At 38.5% G+C, this 19656-nt stretch overlaps 3 protein-coding genes and 1 long non-coding RNA gene across 7 annotated transcripts; 1 reads left to right on the top strand and 3 right to left on the bottom strand.

Moving 5' to 3' along the window:
• Positions 1–346: 346 nt before the first annotated feature.
• Positions 347–12430, bottom strand: LOC135437132 (facilitated trehalose transporter Tret1-like). Its single transcript, XM_064694982.1, has 9 exons — positions 12274–12430; positions 11660–11774; positions 11420–11596; positions 11059–11244; positions 10624–10868; positions 9797–10565; positions 1950–2093; positions 1471–1884; positions 347–1407 (listed from the first exon to the last, which is right to left on the bottom strand). Exons 1-9 carry the CDS (start codon positions 12316–12318, stop codon positions 491–493), a joined length of 3012 nt encoding a protein of 1003 aa, XP_064551052.1. The 5' UTR covers positions 12319–12430; the 3' UTR covers positions 347–490.
• A 1363-nt stretch (positions 12431–13793) lies between these two features.
• LOC135435880 (uncharacterized) lies at positions 13794–17926 on the top strand. 3 transcript variants are annotated; one of them, XR_010437448.1, is made up of 3 exons: positions 13797–14698; positions 15363–15459; positions 16827–17926. It is a non-coding gene; the product is annotated as an uncharacterized LOC135435880 (long non-coding RNA). The 3 variants fall into 3 exon arrangements; XR_010437446.1 differs by lacking the exon at positions 15363–15459 and having other exon boundaries at positions 13794–14698; XR_010437447.1 differs by lacking the exon at positions 13797–14698 and having other exon boundaries at positions 15102–15459.
• On the bottom strand, positions 17185–18166 carry LOC135435879 (uncharacterized). The gene is made up of 3 exons (XM_064693116.1): positions 17790–18166; positions 17528–17732; positions 17185–17453 (listed from the first exon to the last, which is right to left on the bottom strand). Exons 1-3 carry the CDS (start codon positions 18020–18022, stop codon positions 17262–17264), a joined length of 630 nt encoding a protein of 209 aa, XP_064549186.1. The 5' UTR covers positions 18023–18166; the 3' UTR covers positions 17185–17261.
• Positions 18167–18292: 126 nt separating this feature from the next.
• Takl2 (Tak1-like 2) lies at positions 18293–19575 on the bottom strand. Of its 2 annotated transcripts, none has more exons than XM_064693113.1 (6): positions 19466–19575; positions 19301–19347; positions 18944–19237; positions 18717–18887; positions 18515–18650; positions 18293–18453 (listed from the first exon to the last, which is right to left on the bottom strand). In XM_064693113.1, the coding sequence occupies exons 2-6, from the start codon at positions 19337–19339 to the stop codon at positions 18293–18295; spliced, it is 801 nt and encodes a 266-aa protein (XP_064549183.1). In that variant the 5' UTR covers positions 19340–19347; positions 19466–19575. The 2 variants fall into 2 exon arrangements, with proteins under 2 accessions (XP_064549183.1, XP_064549184.1); XM_064693114.1 differs by having other exon boundaries at positions 19301–19384; positions 19466–19483.
• Between the last annotated feature and the right edge of the window lie 81 nt (positions 19576–19656).

The raw sequence follows: 19656 nt of genomic DNA, 5'->3' as shown, positions 1-19656 counted from the left end.
TTAACCTTGAATCAGTCAATATGAACAAATTGTTGTAAATTGTATTAAAACTGTGTATATTATGCAAAAATATAAAATATAATATTAAATATATATAATATAATATATTTATAAGAAAATAAAATTTTAATAACGTATTTTAATATTGCCTCTCTAATCTATTTTATGACTTCGCCATCTCGCATACGCTTTCTCATGTTCGTATCTCTTTCTCACTCTCGCTGTGTCAGAGTCATTTTCGAATGTCACCTTTCTATGCGATTTTCATAAATTTTCAATTGATGCTAACAGATTTAGAATCTGTGCGATTCCTTTGTTTACGAGCTAAAATTGATATACACTTAACTGTTTTTGGATATTTTTAGTGAAACAATAATATATAACAATTAAACAATATTCTTAAAAGTAGGCAATAAAATACTTGCATATACAACTTATACATATAGGATGAGCAAAGCTACACTAAACGGCCTATACATTACGATAAAAACTAGTTACTCTTGCCGTTTAGACGATCCTGGATCTGTTGCAGACTCAGGCCTTTGGTCTCCATCACGACAAACAGCACAAAGAAGAAGGCCACCACACAGAAGCCAGCAAAGAGCCAGAATGCATAGTAGGAGCCAAGTGCATCGAGCGCCGGATAATAGCGTGTGACCAGAAAGCCGAGAATCCAGCAGGTGCTGGCCACCACGGAGGATGCAGCTGATTTGATATTCGCTGGAAACATCTCGCCCAGCACCGCCCAGGGCAATGGACCGAAGCCCGTGCAGTAGACAATATTGTAGACGATCAATGCGGGCACCGGAAGCCAAACCACACTCGAAACGTCACCCACAACCAGCTGCATGTAGAAGAAGAAGCCCAAAGCTGCCAGACCGACGCTCATTACGCTGGCCGAGATGAGTAGCAATACCTTCCTGCCCAGGCGATCCGCTACGATGGGCGTAAGACCCGAGGAGCTGACCTGTACGCAACCAATAATAATGGTGGCTATGGCCGGATCCAGGCCAGTGTTGGCGCTGGCAAAGATCGACTGGCTGTTGAAGAGCACCACATTGATGCCGGACAGCTGCTGGAAGCTGATGAGACCGGCGCAAATGAACAAGGCCTTGCGATTGCTGGGATTCTTCACCAGATCCATGACAGTGCCCTTACTGGCCATGGCCTCCTCCACGTTGGCCTGTATGGACGCCATCTCGTCGTGCACACCCTCGGCGCTCTGGCCGCGCAGAAACTGCAGCGAACGCAGCGCATCCGTCTTGCGGCCCTTGCCGGCCAAGTAGTAGGGGCTCTCGGGCATGAAGAAGAACACCACATCCGAGATAATGGGCACCACGACGCAGCACCACTGCAGCGCCTGGTAGGAGACGAATGGACCGATGGCATAATCAAACAGAATGCCAGCTGTGGATGAGAACAGAGAGAGTTAGCCTTAAGAATAAAAGAGACATCCGCTTGGCTACTCACAAACAATGAAGAGCTGCATCAGTGAGCCGGTGGCGCCACGCACATTGTCAGTGGAAATCTCGCCCACGTACATCGGCTGCACGGTCATCACGAAGCCCACGCCGAAGCCCTGAACCAAGCGGGATAGATACAGGATCCACACCTCGGCCGCGACCATGTTGAGCAGAAAGGCGAGCACAAAGAATACGCTGCTGGAGAGCAGCACCCACTTGCGTCCAATGCGATCGGCCAATGGGCCGGCCACAAAGGGCGCCACCAGGGCGCCAATGGCGATTAGCGAAGATATCCAGGCATCCTCATCGGCCGTGATGGGCCTGCTCAAGGGCGAATCTGAAGTATCTTCGGCCTTCAGCTTGGGTCCAATGGGCGATGTCCAGCCCAGGCAGGTGCCCACAACAAACGCCGATAAGTTGGCTACAATTGGAGTTAACTTTGGAGTTTATTATGCTCCACGTACAGCATTAGCAGCCCAAACCCACCTGCCACAGCGGCCAAAAAGATGCGACCCGTTTTCACCGGTTCCATATTGCGCGATAGGCCGTCGCTTATCTGGAAGGAGCTTACTTCAGTGTAAGACTGTTCACGCTTGTCTCCCAACTGGCTCATTGCTGGCATCTGGCTTGCTCACGAGTAGCAGCTGCAAGATTAAAGCGTGCACACACATTAAAATCCGCACATGCGACAGTCGTTAACAAATTAATGAATGAACCATTTCAAATACAATGGCTGGAATAGAGCTAATAGTGCACATTAATTGCTTAACGATGCTCTTAAAGGGCTTCCACTCGCTGACCAGGACTGTGCTCCATTCGCTCAGCAATGAAACTGAATTCGTTCTATTGCGTATACGCCGCGTTGACTCACAACAAAATTCAACTTATTTACCGAAATCATTTCGTACATTTATGTATATTTGTTTTTTTTTGTTTTTACACATATCCACAGAAGTTAAATGTGCTTGTCTCTAGGCGCAATTTCCAAAAGCTATAATTGTGTAGTGTAAACAAAAGTAGCAAAAAAACGCATTTTAATGAAATCGAAATTGAAATGAAATTGAAATATGCGCACAGTTTTTGCCATATAAACAGCGAGCACTTTTAATGAGCCCAAGTCGTTAATTACAAAATTATTTTAATTTGCACTCTGGACAAAGCTAATGACAATTATTATTGTCTGTCCTATAGTTGACACATTCCATGGATTATGATTATTATGAAAATTATTATTATTATTATTATTGTTATTGTTATTATAATAATTATTATTATAATAATTATTATTATTATTTGTATTATTATTATTACGATATTCAAAAAAATGCTCTCAAATCAGTGCTGATCTTATTCTTACACTTGCTTTAAAACAGGTTTAACGTTATTTTGAATCCTTACTTGAAGGCGAACTAAATATAAACGAGCCGAAATGCGAACCGCAAGCCTTAAAGCTGAGAATTGGAATGCTGAAGCGTACAGCGAGCGGCACGAATTTAAAGGCTTTTTTCGGACCTGTATTAAAACCTTAAGTAAATACAATATCAATAATGCTCACCAGCACTTACACACTCACACACACACACGAACACGCACACAGTCTGTGAGAGGAAAATGTAAGAGCGCATTATCTTATCAGAAAAGCCGCAGCTCTATGGCACATCCATCTAGTACTCGATCATCGTTACGTTTGTCTGTTCTGTTCTGTTCTCGGATTCTCGGATCGATGCAAGCAACCAACTACTGTGAATTGTCATATTTTTTGAAATAAAATATTTTTGTTGTATGAATTGCGCCACTTGCATTTGTGCATTTTGCACTTGAACCGGCCCAAGCGATAAGGTTCTCGATTCTCATCCAATCTCAATTTGTTTGCACAGCTCGACCCACTTCAGCCGAAAGTCGCCAGTTCGATGAGGTGTGACAGGTCTAACAAGAATCAAATCTTCGAGTCCACTTTAGTTACAACAAATTCGTAATTTTTAACCAATTTCCGTTAATTGTTTACGCTACACTCGCCAATCGAATCCGTTCGAAGAATATATTACGAATGTGTTGACTTGATTTTGTCATAATAACACTCAATTCTATTATGTAATATATGTGCATACGTAAGTATATAGTTAGGGACTATCTATAGATATTGGCGAAGACCTGACAACATCTACGCCCATACTGGTTATTTGTATTAGATTAGACAAATGGTACGGGGAGGAGGTAGTTAGGTCAAGGTTTTCCACATAACTGTGCGTCAATTAAAGAAAAGATTGTCCGAGAATTTCGAATTGAAACACGTTAGTTTATAAATTGTTAGGGACAACATCCATGATTCACTGGTTACTGGTTATTTAAATTCGAGACGACTAATGGTACGGGGTAGACGTAGTTCGATCAAGGTTTTCCACATATACTATGCACTAGGTTAAGAAAAGCTGGTTGGAAAATTTTGAAAAGCAAAATGGGCTGCCTTTCTTATTAGATTACGACCTAGGTCACTACGAGAACTTCAAGAGATGTTTTTTTAGTGGCGCAGAGCGATTTATTAAATTAGATTAGAATTCCGGAACTCATGGCCCGCTCTGTCATCTAATTTGGTTAGAATTCCTAGAAACATCTCACCTAATCGGGTTCTTTCTTTTTCTTCCTTTCCATTTTGTGCATATGTAAGTTTACTAAGGTACATTCTACTGACTACCAGGAGACTAGTTCCAATAGTTCTTAAAAAGTCATAAAACATATTTATAATATGTAAGCCACTTCCTAGTCCACATATTTTGGCGCCTAATTTCAACTAGTATCAGCAAAGGTGTCACATTTTTGATAATAATTATAATAACAATAATAACAACTCGGCAAATATATGATTAGCCCTAAATAATTTGATAGGTGTCAGCATCTATTTTACCTAATATTATATGTGTGTCTGTCTGTGAGCGGACGCCAAAGTTTTTTTCTTTAGTGCAAATGAGGCGAGACAAAATATGTGTATGAACGGAAATTAATACGAGCAAGGAAAACAAGCACGCATATGTATGCATGTGTGTGTGTGTGCCAGGGCTGTGTGAATTTTAACAAACCAGACTGCCTGTTGCTGCTTAGATATTTTTATTTTCTTTGCTTTTGTTGTGTTAGCAACTGTAATACTGTTTATGGATGTGTTTGGCATGCCATCAATTGTCGCTTGTATTGGCGCAAAAGACTAACCATCGCGTTCGCAAATGGTTGTTAAATCTGGGTTCGAATCCTCCGCGCGGTGGTAACAAAAGAACATAATTTATAATAAATATCCGCGCTCTTTCATATGTACTTTTAAACTAAAATAACATTACAAGTAAAATATCGCAGTTAATTAAAGCAAGTGCGAAGCGAGAAGAAAAACACGGAATAATTGTCCATAAAAAGGGCTGTTTACTACTTTTAACGGCTTTAAGCAAAACACTTACATATATGTATTTGTTTTATGATATGTGTTATATTCGGTCGGTATCTGTTTAAAGGATGTTGTTTATATACAATTTTCACCCACGCAATGCCGGGTAATTTCTTCTAACAGTTTAGAACGTTTTCTAGTAAGTATATCAACTCTGACACATTGACACTAATTGGCAATCAAGAGTATTCGGCGAAAACTGATTGATAAGATGCCAACATATGGGCCACTGTCGTCGTACATTATTTCGAGCATGTCGCGAAATTCGGGCTTAATCAATATTTGTAGACATTCATTGATAAAATTCAATAAATCAGGCGACGGGCTACATGGAAGATGTAGCTGGATTTATTATTGCACATAAACATATGTATGTGCATATGTGTATATAGATAAACCGAGTGTCGCGTGTGTAGCAGCTGCCAAATAACAATTAATAAGCGACAGTGACGTAAAAAGCCGCACTCGCAGTGTTAATGGGAGAAAACTAGAGAAGGTTGACATGCGCAAGTGCTGACACTTTGCAAGCGCGCGCTTCTATGCGGCCTTTTTTTTACAATTACTATTCTTTTGGAAAACACTTATATGAAATGAATTCTTAACAAGTTAGAAGACTTTTTATACCCTGAACCTATTGACAAATAAAATTGTATAATAGTTTTGTGCTAATGTATGTAATCAGGCAGGAAGAAGAAAGTTCACCAGCTGAGTTGATCTAACGGTCCATATTTCAGTTTCGAACTTAGCACGCTCAGATTGAGTTTATTTTAAATCATCGATAGCTCCGAACGTTACCACGAAATCGATAACAATCGAATCGATATCCTTTTTGTTGACCATATCTCGGAGCTTATGAGAGCTAGGACAGTTAATTTTGTGTGAAGCGTTCCATATGGTATTCACATACATAGAATATTTCACTTTATGGGCAGTTTGACCCGTTACCATTAAATTTGGAGGAGGCTAATCTTGGGCTTGTGTACTTCATTCACACATATTTTGAAGTCAAATTTATGCACTAAGACTTCAGATAAGACATCTAATTCTATTCTTTAACTATTAAAATTTATATTTCAAGAAAAACTTAATAAAATGTATAGAGAAAAAAAACTAATTAAATTTTGTTGACTAAAATATTGAAAGTTTATTTAATTTCTAAAATTTGGATATTATATGAATTTAAATAAATTGATTTTTAAACTTAAAACTTTCATGTTGCATATGCCAAGTAATTTATACTCACAAAAAATAAAAACTGATTGAAAGGATGTTTAGTAAATTCCTAAATAAAATATTTGTTAAACACAACAAATATCTTGTGCCGCTGCAGAGCAACTAGAAGACCACTTGCTACGACGGCAAATCAAAACTGTTGACCACGTTAGGTACTAGTCCAGCGCTTGATCATGGCCCACAAAACGGAGCCGCATACTCAAATAAAGGTTACCGATTGCTATGCATTTTGATAATAATGTTTGGAGGGTCTATCGTAACGTTTCGTATCGCTTCGCCCAACAAAGTCACTGAGGAATTATGAACGTACTTAAAAAAGTTCAGCGTATTTAATCAGCACTCGAATAACAAAATCATTTCCATAGTAAATCAAAAACAATTTACAAAAAAAAAACCCAAATTACTCTTATGAAGTGTTGTTAATTTAATAGTTTTTTCAGTTAATATATGACTCACCCATTTTGCCAAAATAATCAATTAACACACAACAATAATTAATTTTTTGTTCAAACTTAGATAAATAATTAAAGGTTCGAGATGAGGTTCGGATAAGTATAGCCTTCCACTAGCTGGACACTGTGGATATATGTAACGTTGCAGCACTTAAGATCAGAGAGAACTGTCGTCTATCGTTGCCGGAACCCGAATGCTAGCTTTGCGCGAATGTTTTGACGATTTTGTGGGCCTATTTAAAATGTAAAAAAAATTGAGCCGAGAATTTATGACAGACGCATTCACAGTTCGTGTTTAGTTGAAGCAAATGCGAGTAAGATAATAAGCACAAATCTACTATATACGATCACTATGGAAAGTGCACATATGTGTTCACACATACACACACATGGAATGACTATTATATCGTTTTTTCGCCGAGCCAAACGATCGTTGAACTGAGCTGCGCTTCAAATTGTGCGATTTTTTATCATTCTGCCTTTTGTCCCATGTGAACTGACGAACAAATCAAAACAAGCAATAAAATATTCAATTACACTTAATGCAATATTATAATAACGAAACTAAACAAATGAATGGCAACAGTTTCTGAATTTTAATTTCTATTCCATCGACTTGTTCCGCACAATTCGTTGGAAAATTTCTTGATTAATCTCTTGCGACGCGCCAAAACAAAAAAAACGCTCAATCCAAACAGTTTGAGGAAGTTCATTGATATGCAACGGCCGGCTTACGGGGGATTGACTTATTTAGTCGGCGTGTCGCTACAGTTAAGCATTAAGCGAGACTCGTACAAATCTTAAGTATTGTAAATGTGCGTGCCTTTAAAACGCGTCAACTAATTAAAATGTCGCCGATGTAGGCACTCGGTATGTTTATTTCGATTCGTTTCTTTAAATGGAAATATATATATTTGCGTCATCAGACGACGCGCAGGCAATACCGCCCGGAATCAGAATCGTTTTTGGAATCGGTTACAGCACAAAATAAATGATACAAGACAAGTCGATTTATAAATATAAGCAAACGTGTTTATATTAAGAAGGAGGCTCGATTTGATGATGCCAAAGGAAGCCAATCGAATTTGAGGTCCGGTTCCGTTCACTGACGCGTGGCACCTTTTCATCTTTCAAACTGGTTTCCAGATTTCACTGGAGTACTCTGGTGAGTTGATTATCAAAGTTTAGTGACTTATTTTATTTTATTGCAACACATTGACTCGCTTAGAAATGATTCATTAGATTAAGAATCAGCAGTTGATTTTACTTTGTACATTTCTTTGGACTTCTCATTACATTCCCTGAGAGAGTACTCTTATTGGATTAAACTTAAAAGCGGCGCTTAGCTAGACTTTATGTTCCTAAGTGTCGAAAATCCAAAACAAAGGTATTATGCTATGCTTATACTTATAATTTACATGGAATAATCCTATGATTAAAATTCATCAACATAAATAATATGCTTAAAAGTACTTGTCCAAAAATTACACGCACTACCATTTGATTTATTGTCACTTATTAATACGAGATATATATCTCTAAAATACATTTAAGTATAGGTCAGAATAAGAACAGGATATTAAATATTTAAATTAAGAAAAAGAGACAGAAAGGGGCAAGAGAGTTAATTAGAACGAGACCTTGACAGAGATAAAGTGTATTTGATACACATTAGCAGCATTAATATCTTTGAGCCTTACTTGAATTTATGAGAATCGCATAGTACGGCGATTTTTAAAAAGAAGTTATTATTTCATTTGCAACGGGACAGGAAGTAAGCTTGGTTTTCCTTTAGTATAAGCGAATATAATATAGGCATATATACATTCTTGCTGTTAGTATAAGAGATCAGAAAAAACTCATATCTCCCGGGCATGTTTTTATCTTTAAATTCAAATTCACCCCTACTATTTTGAGTCCCCATTTGCATCCAGTTGAGTGAGTTCGCGAATTCAATCAATCACGTTGTAAAATAAAATAGGATTGAAGTTCGTCGGATGCCAGATAATAAGTTTGCATACAACCGTTTTTCACCAATTTCCCCGAAGCTCCGCCTTAATGTGCACTTACAGCACTTACTGTCAGTTGTAGTTTGCTGAGGCCTGTTTTGCATGTAAACAATATCTGACAGGAGCATGCCTGGCCCATTAGATATATATGCTAGTTCGGACAGCGAACTGTCAAGTGTTTAATAAATCAATCAATTTATTTGCCAGACACTCCGGCAACATTTACAATAAGCAGGCATATAAATATGATATCCAATGAGCCGTTATCTGCTGGCAATTTGTAGCTGGCTTAAATGGAATTATAGACACACTTACTACCAACAACAACAACAACAACAACAACAGCAATAAAAACAACCTGTTGCATATGTGAACAAGCAGCCGCTTTGGCTATAAGTGTTTGGACGGGGGCTCCCCTCCCAACTGGCGCTTCCTGACATCGTTGGTGGCAACAGGAAAATAAAATGTAGTTAAATATTTGCATACGACAAAAAGAGTGCTGGCAATTGAAAAGTGGAACAACAACAATAACAACAACAACAACAACAACGGCTGTAATTGACGCTACCTGGCATCGAATCAATTTGCGTCGGTGCGTCGGACTATCTATCTATCTATCTATCTATCTATCTATCAATTGGCGACCTTGCCAATGCCCGAAGGCCAAGTGCAGGGCCAACGGGAAGCGAACCGATTGCTAACGGCGCCAAATGTGGGCGTGGCCAGTAGGGCATCTCGTCGTATGACTGTGCACCGAATTAATTATGACAGCCGCTGCTGATTAGCCGCAAATTTAAAGGGGCGTTGCCGTCGCCAGGCGCCCAATGCAGCCCATCATCAGACCGGGCGATGGGTTATCGGACGGGTTCAAGCAACATAAGTATATATTTGAGTGGGTTCCTAATAATATATGTAATATATATATATATATATACACACACATTTATTTAAATATATACACATGTCTTAACAGCCGCACACTTAACACATACTACATATCAAATACATTAAGAAGACGACCAAAATAGCAAGGCAAATCTCTGGCTGGAGAAATTGTTCACAACATTTGGCTGAGTACTTAGAAAATAAATAAGTCTAAACTAATAAAACCATATGATAAATATTGTACATTCTGCGTGGCACACGGCGTATGCGTAATTTTGCCCATAGCATACAATTGACATCTTCTTCCTTTTGGCCTGGGCTCTCTTTAATGGCCGCTGAGCCACGTTTGTATTTGGCTGGAGGTTTTGCCCTTTGTTTCGACCACCGCAACAGCCACATAAACTGTGGCAACAGCCATGCAGGCGGCAAAGAACCAGAAGGTCATATCGGAGCCCCAGTCGGTGATCATGATGCCAAAGCATTTGGTCACCACAAACACGCACAGCCAATTGGCCATGACTGTGAGCGACACGGCGGTGGCTCGGACATCGGGCAGAAAGAGCTCGCCCATCATCAGCCATGGTATGGGACCATATCCCACAGAGAAGGTAATGATGAATAGCACCATGCACAGCAGCGGCAGCCAGCCGATATGTGACACATCCTTGCCGCTCTCCTTCATATCAAAGTAGGCGCCCAATATGGCCAGGCAAATGGTCATCACGGTGCTGCTGAAGAGCAGCAAAATCTTGCGGCCAGCGCGATCAATGAGCAGGGATGAGGTCAGGGTCATGATCACCTGCACCACGCCCACAATAATGGAGCATATTGAGGCATCCAAGCTGCTGCCGGCCGACTTGAATATGGATTCCGTGTAAAATATGACCGCATTGATGCCCGAAAACTGCTGGAAAAACATCAGCAAAATGGAGATGATGAGACCATTGCGGGCACCACGATTCGTAAACAGATCCAAGAACGTGGCATCCGCGCTCGCCTGATCCAAATCGTTTTGTATGACCTGAATGGCGCTGCGCGAATCGCAATAGCGGCCCCAGAGCCACTTGAGAGACAATGCCGCATCCGCACGACGACCCTGCGGTCAGAAAAAAACAATTAGATCCAATAAAGAAATGATGATGAACAATGCTCACCTTCTTTAGCAGATAGACGGGCGTCTCCGGCAGCATGAGCATGCCCACAAACAACGCAATTGGCACAAACAGGCACATTATGCTGAGTGTACTCCATGAGACCATGGCGCCCATTATATAAATGAAGAGTATGCCCACTGTGAGCAGCAGCTGGAAGAGTGTGCCAAGGGTACCGCGAATGCTCGTCTCAGCTATCTCCGAGATGTACATGGGTGCCACGACACAGAAGCTGCCCGTCGATATGCCTAAAACGGGATGAAAACTCCAATTAGAATTGACAACAAGGTTTGCAAATCGGGCATGAGCCCGGAATTCCACTAGACCGAATTAGTTGAGTAAAAATCAAATGAACATTACTGAAGAATTCGTAGATTGGGTTCACAAGCCAAAGGTTAGCACGAGGCATTGGTTCGAACTCAAGAGTATAGAACTTACCAATTAGAAAGCGACCAAAGTACAGCCAACCGGCTGATTTGGCAAAGCTGATCGACAGCCAGGCCAAAATGAATGGGACATCCATGGCCAGCGCCGTGTAACGCCTGCCAATTGTATCGGCTATATAGCCCGTGGGCAGAGCGCCCAAGAAGGCGCCAATGGCCAACAGCGAGCTAACCCAGGTCTCTGCAAGTAAACAATTTGAGAAACGATATCACTTGCGGTCTAAATGCTTCCAAGATTAGATTTTGTTTCGATATCATTTCCGTTCCAATAAGCTGCATTCGCGAATGTCGATTAAAATGCGACGTGACTGATTACCCATATGAATCAGAAGACTTCTTATAAATGAGCTACCTACGTTGGGCAACAGTTAGTTGTAGTTGATCATCGTGGGGCACAGTCTGCGTTATTGGACTGCTCGCATTTCCGGTGGAGTTGGTCGTAATTGCCGTAATATTGTTGGGGACACTGATCTGAGGCAGCACAGGACTCGTCCAGGCCAGGGCAGTGCCAGCAGCGACTGCGCCCAGGCAAACTGAAAGCATATTTTCAAGCAATAAAGGACCATAATTTTTGTAATCCTCAAACGAAAACTTACCCACAAGTGCCGCAATATATTGACGTGTCTTGGAGGTCTTCACAACGCCGTCCTGCAGCGGATCGTAGAGCATGGGATTGCGTGATGCGGCATCGGTATCCTCTTGGCTGACGGTCTATCCAAGAGACGCAAGAGATTTAAAAATATTTTAAATAACGCATCGACTATTGACTTCTTAGGTGAATCTATTTTTGTTGGCAACGACACGTGCTGTCCCACAAACTGGGCCAAAAACAAACATTTTTGCCAACAAAGTTCTGCGCAAAATGAGCTTTGCGTTTGCCGGCGAGCTTGTCAAGAGTTCATGGGTTACATTAAAGTCTATAGTTGGCATTATAATCCTGCTGATCAGATTCAATTACTGCAAAATGCCGAATAAAGAGCAATTGGCGGTCATGATACGCTGGCGCACAAGAATTCGCAAAACGCAATCAAAATAAGCAAAAATAATGTAAATAATAATGCACAAATGAACAGATAGATATACTTGTGTATAAATACCCGAGACAAGATGTGTGTGTGTGTCTGAGTGTGCTTATTTTTAAAAAGAAGGTGTGTGCATTTGAATGTTGCCATGCTTCTAACATTAGAATAAGTCAATATTTGGCCTTTACCTGCCACCAGCGCGCCATGGCACGCACGACTTTATCCGAGTCCATTGTAAACTCTCTGGGAACTGGCCAATTTAAAGTATTCCCAAACGCGTTATATAAACACAAAAGCTATCAGAGGACGCACCGTTTAACGACACTTTATTTATACGTATTTATATCTTTATACTTTTATTTTGCCTATTATGATATTTGGTCAATAAAAATTTGTATATATAGATAGAGATTAATGTCCATATATATGTATATACAAAAAGAAATTGTATTTTTCGCTAATTTTAGTTGGCGGCTCCGCGATTGTTTTGGTCCGTGCGGCCAACACAGTTGGAGACGACTGTTTTGGCGACTCTTCGAAAAACGTATTTTCTTCTCAGATCTTTAAATTTGCGGCGCTTCTATTTTGGCCGATACTCTCTAGATGTTCTAGCAGCATTTTCCGATTTTATTAGCAAATTTGTAACAATTTAAATGATCTAAAACTCAGATATTACCGAATGGAATGACAAGTTGAGTCGGGGCTAGTCTTTTAGAATAATGTTTATGTCGATTGGACAGAATCTTTGTTTGTTGTCTGTTATACTAATTTTGATATCAACTTAAATACATGTAGTTTGTGTTGGCTTTTTACAGGGTATTTCAACTTCGATAAAGTATTATTCTTTTTATCGTGTTTTTTTGGCTATTCATTGTAATGCCACGGGATTTCGCGCATTTAAATGCACAACATTTCGTATTTTACGTCAGAGACAATAGAAAAGTGCATCGCGGACTTGATCGAGTGTCCAAAGGTGCAAAATAATGATCTTAAAGATATTCGGTACAATAGCTGTTAATCAAAAAATCTTAATAATTTATAATTGATTTTCGGTAGGATTAGCTGACTGTGTCAAGTCATACATTTGAGTCTGAGATATTAGTAAATAGATCGCATATAGTCGCACTCATAATTGTAGCACATTCTGACCGATATCATATCAAACATACACAAATGTTGCGCATACGCCCCCACGTCCAACTGTCAATGTTCATATATAAAGAACTAAATAATTTATAATTGATTTTAGATTGATTAGATGACTGTGTCAAGTCGTTCATTTGAGTCTGACATTTTAGGAAATAGATCGTTTAGAGTCGCACTCATAATTGTAGCACATTCTGAACGATTTCATAACAAACATACACAAATGTTACGCATACGCCCCCGCGTCCAACTAAACAAATGCTTCCTGTAATGTCTATAAAAAATTGCGTTTCTGTTGCACTTGCCAAAAATGCCATTCGACGACATTCAAATGCGTCAGGTAAAAGCATTTTAAATCTTGCAAAATAACTAAAAACAAACGGATATATACTTACATCTGTACTTCGTATATACGTAATCACAAATACGTATGTGAATATTATAAGAAAAACAGACGAAATAGTTGTCTCTGAGAGGCGAGAGATTTCATTCCCTTGGAAGTAGATTTAATAACAAATTCCATTGCCGATGCACGATATTGATAAATTATTTTTCAGCAAAGCAAAAGATAAACATAGTAAGAAATAATTATCATTATAGTACATTCCAATTAGATAATTCCCAATTCCCATAGGAGCGACTTGGGTGTGTAGCTTCATCTTGTTGCCCTGGTCAGTAATATTCCTAACTATTTTATGGGATATTGCGGTCATTAGAGATAGCGTGAAATAATTCAAATACCCTTTGCACAGCAATAAAAACAAACGCATTTACGACAAAAGTACAAATGTATTTATACATTTTATATTTATCTATTTGGGTGTGATATTCAAATCCTTTTGGGAATGCAAACGAGCGCATCAATGTTATCAAATCGGAATGTTTAATTGTAAAATGTACTACACAAACGTAATTGCATTTAATGGCGTCAACTGAAATTCAAATTTCAAATAAACCTGTCGCCATTCCCTGCAACAACAATAACAACAACAGGTCAGCTAGAAAGAGAGAGAACGAGCGAGGGGAGAGCCTATAAAATGCATTTGCCGTGCAGAGAGACCGAGAGACGGAGAGACACACCCACCAGTCAAAGGAGGCGCATCACATGCTAATTAGTTTTTCGTTTTCTTTGCTCTGTTTACTTTTTGCCGATTCCCCTTTGCCGATGCCCCAATGTCAAGTGCAATCATCGTCATCAACATCGGCAACGGCAACGGCATCGCCGCCAGTGTTGTTGACGCCGTTGCGCCTCGTGTCTTTCGCAGTACACGAAGACAACGTTCTCGGCAATCGCTCGTTGTAGTAGTCGGTCGCTAAATCGTGAGCTGCTTGCTGCAGGCTTGCTCTGAAATTTATTGGCTCTCAGTAGCTCTAGGGAATGTGTGATTAAAAGTCACATAAACAATGTTTTTATTTGTATTGAGGGAAAAGAATCAATTATAAATTCTATTGCAGTTTTACTTGAAGGTGGGTACAAGATTATTGCACGCAAGTACAGTGGCTCACAATAGGGTGCGTGCAGTCTCAATTCATAACATTAAACAGGTACATTTAGTTAGTTGAAGATAGTATTTTGTATTTTGTGAGAGTATAACTTGAAGGAAGGCTTCTCTGATCGCAAAAATTATATACATATATTCTTGTTCAGCACCAACCACTGCGCGTTCGTCCGTATGTATGAACATTTCAATGTCAATCTCAAACAAAGCCTACTTCACGTTTTGTATGTATGTATGAATGCGTGTATGCTTGGATGTGTTACATAGGCAAAGTTACATTTCTTTTTCTTTCGAGTGTGTATAGAAAACATCTAGATAACAGCATTTTTACAGAAATATTTCTAAATAAATAAAAATATGTATGTTAAGCCAATTCAGATCTAGTTTCTCCTAGTATACTTATAAAATATTAAAATATTTGAATAATTTCAATCATTTCAAGTTGATAAGATTTATAAACACACAGATAAGTAAATCTACATGAGCTTTCAAGTAATATTTCGATTCATTTCTTATATTAGCTTTTATCCAATATAATTCACATTCTAAGGCTGTAAAATGCATTGTTTATGGCGGATGCGCCGGCCATGATATGCCGAAACAGACATGTAAATATTATTGTTGCTTCGCAGATTGCTCGACAGCTCGCACAAACAAGATAAAAATGTTCAAACATGTCCGGTCTGGAAACATAAGCAATAAGCGATAGGGTCCAGAACGACAACAACAGTAAGCTATAGAGTATATACATACATGTACATATGTATTCAATGTGAAATATGTGCTTTTTTGGCGCGATAAAATAAAACAATATTCAATTTTTGACAATGCACGACATAAGTTTAATATATTCTATAATATCGTGTCTCTATTATCACTGCTATCAGTAGAGGGTAAGTCGACTCGTGAATCACAAACTCGTCTGTGCTAATCTAATACCAGCATATATATATATATATATATATATATATATATATATATATATATGGTTAAACATACATATGGCATATGTCTACAAATCTAAATCATAAATCGTCTTATTTAAAGGTCTTTAATTTGTCATTATCAAAAACAGGCAGTTCTCACGTGAACTTACGCATTGTCGTAGCTTCTTAAGTGGTGCCCAAATATAGTTTTTTTTGGAAATTTAATTTAAAGGGAAGGGAGTACGCAACTATGAGTTACCCAGTAGAATGTGTGGCACTCGAAAAATATTATGCATAAGCACGTATTGGAGAGTCGAGTGATTATTTATTGCCGTCTTGTGCTATGGGTACTTATAGTTTAGTATTTTTATGACTGTTAACTGAAAGCAAAAACGAAAAGTTCTAATCCAGTCATTTGCTTAATTGTTCCATTGATTGGCCCACAAACCAAGGTAAGCTATTCAAGTAGTCCATTGTTTGTATGTGGGCTTATGTTCATGGTCTCTGATAGGATGACGTTGAATAATTTATGAAATCTTATGGCCTGGCAATAGACGTAATAAAGTAAACATTTAAAATTCGGCACAAGTTGTCATGGTAAGATTTGAGCTTTGCACTAGAATTCCGTTGCTGGGATCGAGATAAGATATCTAACCTAATGTATGAACTAATAGGTAATAAATTAGCTTAAAGATTGTGGATTATTTATATAAAATATTAATTCAAAAAAATACAATGCTGGGCATTTGTATAAAACCAATGATGAGCATATCGAAACTTTTATCAGACCTAAGCATAGCATACTTTTCAGTAACCATGTGATCATTAGGTTAGCCCAATGAATAATAAAAGCACTTGATTTTTGGAAAGGAAAGCAATAACATTTTTATACTTCATTTGACAACAACTTTGAACATATTTTAAATAAATTTAAGTTGAGCTTTTGTAAGATTTTAGTGTTTAAGATTTATTTAAAATTTCTTAAGGTTTACTTTTCATACGCTCTTACCTTTTTAATATCCTCAGTGGCAACCATTGTTTATGTAGTCTATATAAAAAGTACCCAAAATCACCGAGAAATTAAATCATTTAATTTGATTGGTGTTAAATTCCGTTGAAAATTATTTGTATATATTTTTCTTAATTTTTTTAACTGATATTTTTTTCCAGTTTAAATTTACTGGCAACGTTTTTAGTATCGAAACGTGTGGATGGGCGCACTGAGAGCCCGAGCAAAACTGAATTTCTCTAAGGAAACGCGCTTAACAGCACAGCTAAAAGCCAACGCTGCCAAGACCCAGCGCAGCGCGTCGACTGCGACGCGGCGTCGTCAATTGATATGTACATATGTGCGTAAACATAGCGCGACAGCAGCAGCGACGCTAGCGTTAACGTTCTGCTGTCGACTGCGCACCGAGACTTCCATTTGCATTGATATACGCAACCCGTCAGTCAGTCAGTCAGTTAGCTGATGAAGGAGGGGCGTATGTGGATAGAGCCTTGGATAATCTAAAGATTGATCAAGAGCTTAATATGCGGATGGATATATTGCAGTTAAGTCCAAATCAATTGAGGTTCTACATGGCGTATGAGTGATTTAATTATTTATTGCTGGTCACTTTTGGCAGAGAGGCTTTCTTTGCTCAGACTTCGCTTGTATGCCATAAAGCTTATGTTTTGCTGATCGAAGTATACCTGAAACTTCTCCAGGAGTCGTCGAAAGCCGCTCTCCAACGCTGCTGAGCTAACATCCTTGAGCTTATCCAGCACATAATCAATAAGAGCGTTCATCAGCATCTACAGATGGAAAATAAGATAAAAAAAAATATGATTCGTAAACTACATTTGCTTAACATCTTTAGGCAATGTACCCTCATATGCTCCTGAGACACACGGCAGCGAGTGTGTACTATGTGATTGTCGCTCAGCATTGCTTGGAATAATACCGGATCGTTCTGATCAATTACGGCGCTTATATAGCGCATAAAGGCCAAGGAATGTCCATGCAAGCGGTGCATATCAAGTTTGCCATTATGGCGAAAGTTTTCAAATGTTGAGTAGTGCTTCATAATAAAGCTACAAATTGTTGCTTATTTAACATTAAGTTTCTACGAGCTAATGTTTTCATCTCACGTAAAGTAAATGTCCTTTCCATAGCGCCGCTCGAATGGTTTGATTAGCTTCCAAGCCTGCCGCAAAGCCAATCTTTCGTTAAGCGTAAACCCACTCTCATCGTACACAGGTCCAACTTTCAGTACTGGCAACGGCTTTGGAAAGATGGAGGCCACATCGATAATACTACTACTACTTTCATGTACAGTAGATAATTTTGAAGTAACTGAAAGCTTTGCGTGGATTTTGCTCATTTCGCAATTTTGGTTATTTAATATATTTCAAATAAAAAATGATAATATGGGTAGTATTGAAAATATGACGATTGTATAAATATGTCTGCAAAACTACTGCAAAATATGCAATTTAATATTAGATTACTGATTAAATATAGTACGCCTATGTGATTTTGGGTAGAAATTTGGAAAGAGTTTTTCTGGATTGTGTTCTATCCACATTAAGTGCCCGTAGTTTCATCGAATATCAATTATATAGTCACATGTTCGCCGTTTGTTCCGTTTAATTTAAAGGCTCAGATCAACCACTTTCTGATGATCGTTGAGCACATCAATAATATCTTTCATGGAAGAACGTTTGTCTGGATCGGGACTCCAGCAGTCTGTCATCAATTCTTGAATCTTGTCGGGACAGTGAAATTGTAATTCATCCAATGACGGTCGTTCTCCTAATATGATGATATTAAATATTGATTATATAATTAACAATAAGAGTAACATATTACATACCCGTTTCCACTTTTCGACATATTGTTAAATTATTGCAATACTTTTCAAAGGGCTTTTTCCGTGATAGCATTTCCCACAGGGTAATGGCAAAGCTGTAAACATCACATTTCTCGGTGTATTTTACGTTATTGAAAACCTATTAGAAACAGAATTCCTTGTGTGAAGTTGCATATATACTTAAAATAAGAAAAATAGTAGAAACCTCCGGTGCCATATGGGCGGCATCGCCAACATTGCTTGACATTGTGGTATCCAGATCTCTTACGCAAGAAAACTCATAAATCTTTACACATCGATGTTTATCACATAGTAATATACTGAACGGGCGTATGTCACGATGAACCATTGCCTGGTCATGCAGATAGCCAATACCCTGTCAAATAACGAAAACAATAAGCAATCCTTAAGTAAGTGCACAGATACGCTTACTTTGGCGATCTGGAGCGCCCAGTTTATAACATGTTCCAATTCATACTTTGTCTGTTCGATATGTAAAAAGTTGTAGAATGACCCGCCATCCACGTATTCCATTACCAAATAGACGGTAGGAAACTGGATTGATGTACCATGTAAAAATATGATATTCTCATGGTTTGCACGAAAAAGCTGTTTGGTTCCTCTTTGCATAGAATTATTTGAATTAATGTAAACCTTCTTTACAGCAACATCTTTCGTGAGCCATTTTGCTTTATATACTTGCATAAAGCTTCCCTTACTGATCTCCTAAAAGAGAGTTTAAAGTATTTTATCTGCATTTTAAACACATAGATATTTATTAAAACATACGTCACCCAGAATAATGTCGTCAAAATTAATGGCATTCATTTTTATCGCTATAAAAATATTATAAATTGCAAGTATTCTGATTCACTTTATGAAAAAAAGATAAGATATAAGCTTTCCAAATACGAAACATTGTTATATGTTGGACAATTATTTTGCAACACTCACGGTTAATTATAGTTATTTACATCAAAATGTATTTTATAAAATATACTTTAAAATTATAGTTGTTATATTTCACTGGTCTTTTATTTGTGCGAGTACATATTTAAAATTTGATATTAAATTTCCAATCGAGTTGTTGTTAAACACATCGAGCATCGAGAGCTTTCTATTAATCGATAACTTTAATGACGATA

This window comes from Drosophila montana, unplaced genomic scaffold (genome assembly GCF_035044405.1).
Source record: "Drosophila montana isolate Dmon_TW-CO22-7 unplaced genomic scaffold, ASM3504440v1 contig_3733_1, whole genome shotgun sequence".
NCBI classification, from domain to species: Eukaryota; Metazoa; Arthropoda; class Insecta; order Diptera; family Drosophilidae; genus Drosophila; species Drosophila montana.
This window is presented reverse-complemented; position numbering and strand designations above follow the sequence as displayed.

Bases quoted from the DNA above. Each gene is read 5' to 3' on its own strand.
- LOC135437132 (XM_064694982.1), bottom strand. From the start codon at position 12,318: ATGGACTCGGATAAAGTCGTGCGTGCCATGGCGCGCTGGTGGCAG. The intron at 11,597-11,659 runs GTAAGTTTTCGT...ATATGCTTTCAG, and splicing joins ATATATTGCGGCACTTGTGG to TTTGCCTGGGCGCAGTCGCT. The intron at 11,245-11,419 runs GTAGGTAGCTCA...GTTTACTTGCAG, and splicing joins ACAACTAACTGTTGCCCAAC to AGACCTGGGTTAGCTCGCTG.
- LOC135435879 (XM_064693116.1), bottom strand. From the start codon at position 18,022: ATGAGCAAAATCCACGCAAAGCTTTCAGTTACTTCAAAATTATCTACT. The intron at 17,733-17,789 runs GTGAGATGAAAA...AACAATTTGTAG, and splicing joins GGAAAGGACATTTACTTTAC to CTTTATTATGAAGCACTACT. The intron at 17,454-17,527 runs GTACATTGCCTA...TTCCATCTGTAG, and splicing joins TGTCTCAGGAGCATATGAGG to ATGCTGATGAACGCTCTTAT.
- Takl2 (XM_064693113.1), bottom strand. From the start codon at position 19,339: ATGAATGCCATTAATTTTGACGACATTATTCTGGGTGAC. The intron at 18,651-18,716 runs GTTTCTACTATT...TGTTTCTAATAG, and splicing joins CCGCCCATATGGCACCGGAG to GTTTTCAATAACGTAAAATA. The intron at 18,454-18,514 runs GTATGTAATATG...TCATCATATTAG, and splicing joins ATGTCGAAAAGTGGAAACGG to GAGAACGACCGTCATTGGAT.